Below are 12,308 nucleotides of genomic sequence, written 5' to 3'. Positions count from 1 at the left end.
CTTTATATGTACCTCACAAAATGCCTCAAACTCTGTAGAAGCTATGTCCTAACATTTTAGCCTCTCTTGCCTGTGGATAGATGCTCTGTTGGTAGCAGACTTTACAATAACTTTAGACTTTGACACATGGGAAACTTTGACTCAGGATGATTGACTGCATGGACATAAGGTGGTGTAGACGTTGTGTTATTTCTGACATTTATCAGTTCTGACTGACTTCCATTGGAGCTTTGAGTCTTCATGTCTTTCACAGTTAGCCTTTAGAGGCTAAATTTTCTAAGATACTGGGATAATACTCCCAAAAGGAATATATATCCTTCCTCAAGGACTCCTGTATGATTTCAACGACCCTATGGAGGCTGGTTTCTAGGGAACTTGTACTAGCATCTGCTGTCACTCCTGGCATTAGATGCCTCTAATGTCAGTACCTTTCCTATCTCTAGATCACCTATTTTATTATTCAGTAGTATTACTGGCAAGTCAGAGGTACACAAACAGTGAAAAGGAAAAAATGTTAATGGTCTGAATAGTAATTGCCTCTGATGTGCGCAAGTATCGGTAATGAATCGTTCAAATACAGCTGAGAGAAATCTGGTGTTATTTACAGGTCTAGGGGAAAAAAAACAAACCACACAAACCCACACCTGCCACAGTACATTATTGGTTAGTGAACCCTCCTGAAATAAGACGACTAATAAAACAAGTATGATATTTTATTCTTAGAGAAAATTGCTTTGAGGAGGAACATTCTAAAAAGCATGTAATTTCTGGAGGCTATTTGGGAAAATGTAGTAGGTGACTGCCCACCTTAGAAATGGTCAATAAGAGGTAGGCTGTTTGTACCTTTACAAAGGTACAATGGCATCCCACATAAATCATAGCTGTGCAATGTGAGAAAGCATAATTTCCCACCTGTGGGCTCTGCCAGCAAATTTAGACTTTTTTTTTGAGAAAATGTCAGTGTGCTGTAGCCAAAAGTTTTCATAGAAAGGTATAGTGTCTCTGAAACTTCACTCTGTCCAGGAGGGAATTTCCGCTTTGAGCAGTGGGGCCAACAAAGCGAGAAGCTCTACTGGAACAAGGTACATGCAGGTAAATTGGTGCCCTGGCAGATGGTCTTAATCACCCCCACAGCAGGTTAGAACCAGGTCAAATACTTGCATGAAAATCTTCAGTCATCACTGTTAGGTGGGAAAATGGTCAAAAATGCAAAGAACATCAGGCCTAAAAAGGATTAATTATGTTCTCCTTTGTGACTAACAGGAGAGATGTCTTAAAATGATGAGATGGATTGGCACATCACTTCCACCTGGCAGCTCCCTGTGCTCCACTTGCACATGCGGTGATTCACCAGCAGTGGGTGGGGAATAATACAGAAGCATGTACAAGAAGATGGAACACACTCTTTAATCTTCCTCGCCATCCTGACCTCATCTGTTGGAGTCTAAGGTTAATTGTTCCCTTATCATCTACCCTAAAATGTGGGGGGTTTTTTTGACCTAAGTTAAATAAGGAATCTAACTGAACTTTCTGAAAGTTGTCTTACAGAATGGTCGATCCATCTGTTGGGTAGAGTCTTTCAAAGGCTAATTATACTGACAGCTTTTCTGCGGTGCTTTGTTAATATCAACTGTCGAAGGAGTTTGCCTTGGCAAATGGAAAAGTCATTATATTTTCGTGTCAAATTCTGCCACTTGTGCTCCCAGAGATGTTCATGTCACTCAGTTCTCCAGCAGCCCTATAATTGGGCTATGATCAGTGACTCTTCTTGCACTAGAAGATAGCAGCTGGTGAAAACAGCAGAATGCACCTTTTCATGCTTTGTGCTATAACATACCCAACATTTTTTATGCTTTAAAATTGTGCTTACTTTAAAAAATGTCCCGACTTCCCACTGGTAAAATTAAAACCACCCTTCAGATACTTGCCTCTGTAAGAAGTGAGTTATTCAGCTCAGAAAGGAAAACTGTTTGGGGGAAATCCATCACCTCCCACCTCTTCTAAAAGAATGGTAAAAATTAAAGGGTTTTCGAGTAGCACCAGAGCTCCACTCCAGCCAAAGTGAGGGGAACTAGCTAGAGAGCTCTCAGGTCAGTGCCCTATGATTGCTCGGCAGTCCGCAATGTCCCGAGGCACGCAGAGCGTTCCACCTTTGCAAAACGCCGTGTCCTGGATTCCAGGTGAGAAATCGAGCGCATCCGTAACTGGCGAGCGGGGGCTTTGTTTACAGCCCCGCTCTATTTCCATGGAAACTCTTAAGTGTCTTAACGCGCAGCGCTGGAGAACGGGCTCCAGATACCGCCCGGAGCAGCCGCCCGAAATGCGCCCGCGCGGCGACTCCAGCTGCGGCCCCTCTCGAGCCGGCAGCGCTGGGCGAGGAGCGGCGGCGGCGGGCGAGTAGCGGCAGCGGTACCTCGTCCCGGGGCGCGGCTCTCGGCCGCCGCCGCCGCCGCCGCCGCCGCCGCCGCAGCAGCAGCAGTCGCGTAAGATGCGCCTCCAGGCAGGCTGGGGGATGCGCTCTTCCCCCTTCTCCTGGGGAGCCGCGCTCTCCCCAAGAGAGCCGGAGCCATGAGTGCCGCTGGGGCTCCGCGCCGCGCCGCGCCCCGCGCTATACATCCGCGCTAAGCAGAGCGGGACTTTCCGCCTACCACCGCCGTGAAACCACGAGACACCCGCAGCCGGGAGATGCGCATAGGTAATACTCCGCGGGGCGCGGAGCCGCCGAGCTTCCATCGCGGGCTGCGGAGCAAGTTTGCGCGGAGCAGCGCCCTACCGGCGTGTGCGCGGAAATCGTCGGGGTGCGCTTCAGCCGCGGGAGGGTTTGGCCCCGTCCTGTCCCGTCCCCGTTCTGTTCCGTCCCGTCCCATCCCCGCCGTCGTCGCCCAGGCCGTGAGCCGCGGGGAGCCCAGGGCTCCTGGCTAAGGAAGGGTGCGGTCTCTCGGACGCAGGGCGGTGCTGATACAGGTGTAGAAGGGCGAAAACAAGTCTTTCCCGTTTTGGTTTGGGTTTTTGCCTTTGCAAGCCAGGAGCTAATGTGCTTCCCAGCATAAAATGTAGTGATGTGTTTCAAGTTTTCTGCTCTGGCCAGCAAATCCCTCATTATATTGCATAACATTTCCTTAGAGCTGGAGACTATAAATTGTTCACAGCTCTAAAGACTAATTTTCCTGCTACACAGATTGAACTGACTAGACTATACAGGGACCCAGCAGTCAGAGTTAACTTAATAGGTACTGCTACTGTAGGATAAAAACTCTTATCCATGAATAAACCTTAATGTTAGTATCTCATCTAATAGAAGGAATATTTTCTGAATGAACAACTGCCTTCAGAGGAGGATGGTTGCCTACCTTTGTGTTTTTCAAATTGTAGGTAAAGAAAGAGAAATATTTAGCTGAATCACTCTCCTAAATTATGCTTTATGGATTTTGTATTTTAAATTATAGGTTTAAGTGAAATAATGAGTTTAACGGTAAGATTTTAAAGCATATTTTAGGTTATGTGGTACCTCTAATTTGGCTAAACCTGAATAATGGTTTAAGCCATCCCTGTCACTCTCAGGCCTCAGATCAACTGGAGCTGAAAACTCCTCTGAAGCATGATTTTGGTGAAAATAAGAATCACAGTAATCAGAGTTACACTGAGATATATCACAAATGACTGTGATTTAAGGAGGTGTTACTTGAAATCTTGGAAGATCAAGGTACATCAGCTGTCATAAAATACATTTTACTGTAAAAGGTAACCATAAATACTAGTATTTAATGTTAACTGCATTTGTGTGGTTCTTACAGTAAACACTCAAATCTGCCTGGGATCCTGCCATAAAACTGCAGTCCCTCCTGCCTTGTACAGCCTAGCTTCCTGTCTCAAGCATCCCACTGAAACTAAAAGAGATATAAACAAACCTGTCTAAAGCTCACAGGGTGTGAGCTCATACAGATGTAGCTGAGCACAGTCTCAGGGAGTGTTCATAGACCAGGGATACAGAAAAGGGACCTCATTTGCTTGGCTGGTTGATGTAGGAGATGAACAAGATCCAACCTTAGGAGCTGACAGCTAGAAAATCTCCTTCAGGTTGATTAAATTTTATCTTGAAAACAGGCTCAAGAGCACCTTGGCACTGTGGTGCATTCAGGTTGAAACACACTTCAAATAGGAGAATGTTTTCAAATGAGGCTGTATTATCTCATTCTATTTCCCACAGTGGGATTTTCAGGAATCGTCATTTCCCTGGAAGCTATGACCACATGCTGCACTGAGGCTGACCAAACAACAAGTGGGGGAGTGAGTGAATCCCCCAAAATAGAAGCAGCTGTTAAAACAAAGCAGGAAGATAAATGCCAATAAGTACACACAGCCCTGTGAAATCAGGGGACTGAAGATCAATGATCCTGGAGAAACACTCCTGTCTGCATCTTTACTGCCACTGGCGCTCAAGCTAAGAGAGCAACTGGTCCTCTTTTGAGTGGAGAGGAAGATCAGAGAGCAAGAGATCCACTCAATTTTTAAAATTTGGAGGGAAAAGTCTGCTTTCATTTCACACATCCAAAATGAAAATAAAATTATCTTGGGACATTTTGCAAAGGGAGCTTCTACCAGCACAGCAGTCCTCTGTTGAAACCAGCAGATTAGAGTCTTTCTCCCTTCCTTTCTGTCTTTCAGCTGTGACTAGAGATGGTGCAGAAATGCCTGCAGAGCACTACGCTCTTGGGATGCCTCAAGTGTCCAGCCAGGGCCTAACCAGAGCATATTGTAGCTAATGTTCCAGTCCTCCTTCCTCATGTAAATCAGGACATGAGGTAGGGGAGATGGCACTTTCTCAGCTCTCACCCATGGCAAAAGGTGGCCATAGCACAGGGGGGATGGAATCAGCCCACGCTGGACTTCAGAGGCATTCCTGGAAGCTTCTTCAATACTGATGTGTCTCAACAGAATATATCTACTTTAGCTAAACCAGCATATTCACTTTTTGTTGGTCTTTTTTGTTTGGTTGTTTGGTTGTTTTTTTAAAAAAGAATTTTTTAAGAATTCTCGTAAAGCCATGATGAACAACTCTACTGAATCCGTACTGGAGGTGTAGAAATCCACAGAACCTGGCAACAATCTTTCAGTTAATTTTTTAAGAACTCAGTAAACTTTCATTTAGTAAACATGTTCCAGTATAATAACACATAATATTTTGTTCCTTGGCCCTAGTCTTAGCATTACCTCTATGGAATATGAATTTCTAGAAAAGAAAATAATTACAGTGCATCTGACTTGAGAGTCTCTTTCTTTTCTCTTTCTTTTCACTTTTGCTCACCCAGAGCTGAAAGTGGTAATAGGAAATAACAGCAACACCAACAGATACTTTTCAGTTCTCTTCATAGAATCCATTGATTAAAACTAAGCAAAGCTGGACAAAAATACACAGATTTCTCTTGAGACCATACCATGTAATTGAAAGGGATTGGACTAACTAGATAGAGAGCCTTTCCTACCAGTAGGGATGCCTGCTTTTTCTCCATGCACTGATAAACCTATGGCCTACAATCAATCTTTCCAATGACAGACAGTATCGCAAAAATAATCTAACAAAGAAGCTGTAGTTTTCATGCATAGGTCAACAGAACTTTCACATATTTGTAGCTATAATTATAAATTAAGCATCAGTGTGCACTGGTGGTACTCAGTATGACCTTTGGACAGATATGACTATGTGTGGGAATTAAACTATTACAGTAGATTGTGTAAATACCTGTAGATGCTCTAAAAGAAAACCTAATCTCCAGGTTTCTGAGAAACATCATCTGCGGTTTGTTTCTTCTTTACAGATTAGTCCTTCAATTCAGCATCAGTTAAAATAGAAGACTACACAAAATGATTCCTCTTAGCACAGTTACCTGTGTAGGTACACATAATAAATGAAAAACTCATTCCTTCGGTCATGACCATTGTGAGAGTTTTTGAGGTTTTTTTAAATCACAAGATGGTACTAGATTTCCTTCCCCCTTTCTTGGTTGGTAACCAAGAGTTGGACAGATCTAGCTCTTGAGTTAAGTTTTATTTCACTTTCTCAATTAACTCCTGATTATTTTCAAACCTGCTGTCAGGCAATGGGATGCTCAACTAGCAATGCTCTTTTACTCTGTGCAAGATATAAAATGGCAAAGGAAGGTGTCCAAACAAAAAGAAAGTTGTCCAGAATTACACTAATGGCTTTTTCATTATTAACTCCTCAGTTATATGAAAGGGTTTTTCCTACACACTTCTCAGCTAAGATGAATGTGATAGCGAATAGATAATAGAATGCTCATCCTGAAAATATTTGGCAGATACTGTTTCATATTGAAACATAATGTACAATTGAAATGGCTTTCATGAATCAAAAGAGAGTGCAGATTTCAGATGCATGCACACACTGAAATCTGCAAAAGCAAAAGTCATAGCAAACCCCATTGTTCCTCCATGCTAAACAAAGGGAAAAATGATGCACGTATGATGTAACAGGGACATAATTCCATAAGCCTGATGTAGGAGAATGTATTTTATCCAGGGCAGTGGCCTGCTGTGCTTTTCTCAGGGAAAAAATTGTGTTGAGTCACATTCAGAGAACACAAAGACATTTCAGCTGATTTTGGAAGTCACTGTGGTCTGCAGAGCATACTGATTTCAGATGATTATTAGAAACTCAGAGACATTAGCATACTTAAAAGACCGTTTACTTCTTCAGCTAATAGTTCTATAAAAAGAAGTCCACCAAAATGAAAACTTATGATAATATAGAAATAGAGAGAATCTCACTTACAGAATCTCTAGTCTTCATTAAAGCTGCTGTAGAGGCAAGGGTAGTCCCAGATAACGTTGTTTATCTATTATATAGTTTTCCAACATTTCATTAAAGACTGGGGAAAATAAAACAGAAATAATTTGTATTAATGCCACCCTGCTGTTATGAACACAATTGTAATATTTAGATTATCTAAATTCACATATCCAGTTCTTCTGTTTTAGCTATTGAAAAACTCTGTAACTCAACATTGTGAGAAGTTGGCAAGGTTTAGTTCATTTCACCTCTCCTGAACACATGACTTTCAAGACACAAAAACATTTCTTTTCTTTTTTTTTTTTTTTAATAAGTATTTCTAATCTTATCTGAGGGGCCTTCCCATCAATGCCAGTGAATATTCTGAGGTGGTTTTATGGTTTGAGTTTCCCTTTGGTACCCGACAATAGGAATGGACATGTTGTGATGTGGAGGAAGGAGCACATCAGCACATATAGGGGAAACCATGTAATATTATTGCACTTTCAAGAAGTCAGCACAATACAGCTCACTGAGGATAGCTACATTCTTGAAGAGCCTTGCCTTTTTTAGTTGACAGGTTTAGCCTTCTGCTCTGTTTATGTATGCTTTGTGTTTGTGCAGATCTTCTTGTTTTGTCTTTACTAAGATTTCTAAACATTAAGCAATTTTGTACAGGATGTTAGCACTCTGAGGAAAGTTTGACTTTGAAACCTTAGTACATGCAGGTGTTTATGGTAAACTGGAGTTTAAAGTGAATTCTCTTATCTTTCTGTTTCTTCTAACACAAGGTTAATACACGACGACTCTGTAGACAGAATAACTTTGTGATAAACTAGGTTTTAATGTGAGATATTTCTGTGCTGAATAATTAGCAGTCCCCTGAATTTTCAAATGGCTATATGGGGTCTCCTTCCAGTTAACAGTCCTCTCTGTATTATGTCCAGTAACTTTGGATGTTTTGTAGGCAGTTTTTCCTTCTGCTTGAGCAACAGTTAAAATATGTTTAACACTTAATAGAAGATGGTTTGTATATGCAACACACTAGGAATTACATGTTGGATCACTGACAGTGATCTCCTTATAAGCTGATTCTTTCTGAAAGCTCTCACCTATTTTGTGTTAGTTTTCTACTACCGAGGTTAAGAAATACTAGTGCAAATGTTAGTGTATGTCAAAATATCATATATTTTCAGGTGCTCTCGTTATAATTTCCCGTCATGTAATGATTAGGCACATGTCCAGATGGGGATTGTAATCTCCTTACTCATATCAATGAACTGTATATTCACATGAGTAATCTCATTGACTCTAAATGGATTGCTTTTGCAGCTATCTGCTCCCTCACGGAAAGGCTGACAGTATGGTCTGTAGCAAAGCATTGTTAAAAGCTGGTGTCATAATGCAGAACCTTAAATTGCCATTGTCCCATGTCAGAAGCAGCCAGTTAGGAGGCTTAGGTGTGCTAAATACTGCATGATAAAACCTACAAAACTAATTTTTGTTGACCTGATTTTGTGTAGGATCTGCCTCCCAGTAGAATAACATCACTAATTAATTTATTTGCATTAAGGTGATACAAGGTAAATTTATCATCCTTTACATTCTGATAGCAGTATCATCATTCCTTCAGATGCTAATTAATGCCTTTCTCATTCTAAACAGGGCTGTAAAATGGATTTAGGATTGAAAGACCATAACAACAGGACACCTACCAAGAACACCTCTGCTACTACAAAGAATTTTTCTGCCTGGGAAGACTATAAGAGTAGTGTTGATGACATACAGTACTTTCTTATCGGGCTGTACACACTTATAAGTCTGGCTGGCTTTATGGGAAATCTTCTTATATTAACAGCTCTACTAAAGCGTAAACAGAAGACAATAATAAATATACTCATTGGTAACTTGGCCTTTTCTGACATCTTGGTTGTGCTGTTTTGTTCACCTTTCACACTGACATCAGTCCTGCTTGACCAATGGATGTTCGGCACTGTCATGTGCCATGTAATGCCCTTCCTCCAGTGCGCCTCGGTTCTAGTTTCAACTTTGATGTTAATATCCATTGCTGCAGTCAGGTACCGTATGATAAAATATCCCCTTTCCAGCAGTTTAACACCAAAACAAGGCTATTTCTTAATACTGACCATTTGGGCCTTCGGCTTTGCAATTTGCTCCCCTCTGCCAGTATTCCACAAAATAGTGGACCTCAGCGAAACTCTGAATTTAGAGGCACTGGAGAACAGGCTTTTGTGTATTGAGTCATGGCCTTCCGACTCGTACAGAATTGCCTTTACCATAGCTTTATTGTTCATGCAGTACATACTGCCACTGGCATGTTTAACTGCTAGCCACACCAGTGTCTGCAGGAGCATAGGGTCCAGGCTGTCAAACAAGGAAAACAAGTTTGAAGAAAAGGAAATGATAAACCTAACTCTTCATCCCTCTAAGAGTACCAGCACACAGGTACAGCCCTCTGGCCATTCTAGATGGAGATGTGCATTTGGCAGAAGGCACCACAGAAGATACAGTAGAAAGCTTTCAAGTGTGATGCCAGCTATTTCAAGGCATCATCAGGATACTCATTCCAGAGACATCCCAGAAAGCTCTGGCACAGAAAAAAGCCAGCTCTCATCCTCTAGTAAATTCATCCCTGGGATACCTATTTGTTTTGAGATGAAACCAGAAGAAAATACAGAGATCCAGAGCACGATTATGGTATCCCGATCCATTGTCAGAATTAAGACAAGATCTAGGAGAGTTTTTTGCAGATTGACAGTGCTAATCCTAGTTTTTGGTTTCAGTTGGATGCCTCTTCACCTTTTCCACATTGTGACGGATTTTAATGCCACTCTCATTTCTAACAGGCATTTTAAATTAGTGTATTGCATATGCCATTTGCTGGGTATGATGTCCTGCTGCTTGAATCCCATCCTCTATGGGTTTCTTAACAACAGCATAAAGGCTGATTTAATGTCTCTTATTCCATGCTGCCAAATACCATGATTTTATGTGCCCCAAGATAATATCAAACAAACAAGTCTGGCTTTCAAGCCTATGACATGTGTAGCTGTAAAAGCTGTAATAGTTTAGTTTAGTTAGTCTGACATGGTTGTAATTAGTAGCATTTTGTGCCAAAGGATAGTTCTAAGGCTGCATGTATTTCTTGCATTGGGCAGAAATATATACATATGTTATAATATTCTTCTATCTGTTAACACACAGGAAATCCTGCCAAGTGTACCAAAGCAGTGTACCATTTTCATTACCTGAAATATTGGCAATCTGTACTTTGGAATGATACAGAATATTTAATGAGTAATAAATGTGAGACAGACAACTTGGGCATATTAACTGTCATAAAACTATAATAAAATGCATACCATTTCCTAAATAACTGTTGGTGAGACTATTTCAGTGCCACTTTGACTGTTTTCTAAGATAATTAAACATCTGTTTCTGGATGTGATTAGGAAAATATTTTTCCTTAGCTCTTTGACTCATATTTTGTAGCATGTTTGCAAGATGTTTTGCTGCTTGTTCCCAGATTGCCTTATCCCTTGGAAAGGATTTGTGGGTAGCTGTTCTTGTCTACATTTTTTCCATCTCACTGTGTTTACCTGGAACAACCTATCTCTGATTTCCTTGCCAATTTTTACTCTGGATTGTCATTTTATGTAATTTCCAGACGGGTCTGAACTTATCTATAGTTACGCATTTGTTCTTACAGCGATGACTCCCCTGAACGTAAGTCATGTTTCTGATCAGAGTAAGCCTTCATTACGTAAGTGATAACGGAAAGAAAAAGAAAATTGAAAGACAGCAGGATTTTTTCTTTTCTATTGCTGAAAATCAAAAGCTTACTGCACTTCATTATAGCTAACCCATTTGCTTTGGGGTGCTTCAACAGCTTTCAAATAAACACATGCATGTGCATGTGTGTGCAAAAACACGTGCACACACACACACGCATGCTTCCTGCATCTGTGTCCCTTCTCTCCTTTTTGACTAGATGAGTACTTTTCCTTCCAGATTTAAATCATATTCCCTAAGGAAGTCATGTTACTTCTCACAGCACAAATGGAAAGGTTGTATGTATATACTATTCTCACCCTTCTTCCTCTCCTTCCCTCCCTTTCACCTCCCCACCCCTGTTATTTTAACTTACTAGCTCATCTCCACCCTCAGGATTCAGTAAATGTACAAAGCCTCTGCCCTGAGTTTTAAGCTGTAAAATCTCTCCCTGGGTCTAGCTGATGATTGTTTCCTTTTCTCCACTAATATTTCTCACCCAATAGTCTTTTTTACTTAGCCTTTCCAAGCTAAGAAATGCAGTTATTACTTTTATAAATGAGTGGATGGGAAGGCTCATTGTGCATTTTCTGCCTTGAGATACTTCCCTTCCAGTTAGTCACTAAAAGCAAAAGCAGTTCTTTTATTTTGAAGAATCATCAAATTCTTTTTATTACACTGTTACAATTCTGAGACCTTTTCTGCCCAAGCCATCATCTGCTAAGGAGTTATTACATACCAGTGGGTAATATCTTTGCTTCTATCATTAAGGTATTTCCCTGAAGTCTAGTTCCCAGTAACCCATTGTTCTTTGTTTTTGCTAGTGATATACTTTAATAGTTTCTTCCTGGGCACTGACTATTGCATTTTGCTGATTATTATCAACTAAAAACCTACAGTATGTCATTTTATAGAGTACAAATGGTACAGAATACAGAATATTGGAACAATAGATTTTAAAATAGCTTTTAAAAAGTTTTAAGTAGCTTAATTTAAAAATATTTATGGCTAATTGTTGTAGATAAACTTAGGAAAAAAATTAACTAAATCCACAGCCAGAACACAGTGATGTAGTTCTACAGATGTTACAGCATTTCCCTGGTGAAGCCAATAATAATGTTCCTACTCTTTACACAGATCAAAGCACAACAAATTATAATTTTGCAATAGAGAATTAAATCAAGACATCTATGGAACTTCTTCAGTCCTATGCCATCTAAATCTGTCATCTTCTCCTTTTTAAGATGATCATAGTAGGAGAATATGTATTTTCTTCTTATTTATAGACCAGTCATCAACATTATATTTTGACTTCTCCAAAATGTCACTGTCTTTCCTCTGAAATGTTAAATAAAATAACTTTTGCATCTTCCACCTTCCTTCAACAGCCAGTACAACTTGGTCCTAGTACCAGTAAGGAATAGGTAAGAAGCAGACAGTATCAGCAGCAAATGAAATCAGGCAGCAGGTAATTCCAAAAAAAGTAGCTTCTATGAGTGGGAGAGGAAACATCTGGTCCATTCATTAAATATTTTCCCAGTCTAGAAAATTAAAAAAAAATAATACTCCAAACACAAGGATCCTTCCACCCCACGCTTGCTGAGTTTGAGCTGCAGTAGCTATTCCTACGGGCTTCATGCACCACAGTGAGTGGCAGTGTGATGTTGTCTCCATTATGTATGCCAGTATGTCTTGGAAAGATGAATCTCACCACAATATCCAATGATAC

At 40.6% G+C, this 12,308-nt stretch overlaps 1 protein-coding gene across 2 annotated transcripts; it reads left to right on the top strand.

Moving 5' to 3' along the window:
• Positions 1-2,043: 2,043 nt before the first annotated feature.
• On the top strand, positions 2,044-10,184 carry NPY5R (neuropeptide Y receptor Y5). 2 transcript variants are annotated; one of them, XM_061475580.1, is made up of 2 exons: positions 2,044-2,180; positions 8,453-10,184. In XM_061475580.1, exon 2 carries the CDS (start codon positions 8,462-8,464, stop codon positions 9,791-9,793), a length of 1,332 nt encoding a protein of 443 aa, XP_061331564.1. In that variant the 5' UTR covers positions 2,044-2,180; positions 8,453-8,461; the 3' UTR covers positions 9,794-10,184. The 2 variants fall into 2 exon arrangements, with proteins under 2 accessions (XP_061331564.1, XP_061331556.1); XM_061475572.1 differs by lacking the exon at positions 2,044-2,180 and adding an exon at positions 2,554-2,695.
• Positions 10,185-12,308: the final 2,124 nt, after the last annotated feature.

Source organism: Pezoporus flaviventris, unplaced genomic scaffold (genome assembly GCF_033815535.1).
Source record: "Pezoporus flaviventris isolate CSIRO_AGI_PZ_B2104156 unplaced genomic scaffold, CSIRO_AGI_Pfla_v1 ptg000002l, whole genome shotgun sequence".
Taxonomy (NCBI): domain Eukaryota; kingdom Metazoa; phylum Chordata; class Aves; order Psittaciformes; family Psittacidae; genus Pezoporus; species Pezoporus flaviventris.
The sequence above is the reverse complement of the archived record's forward strand: the minus strand, read 5'-3'. Positions and strand labels throughout refer to the sequence as shown.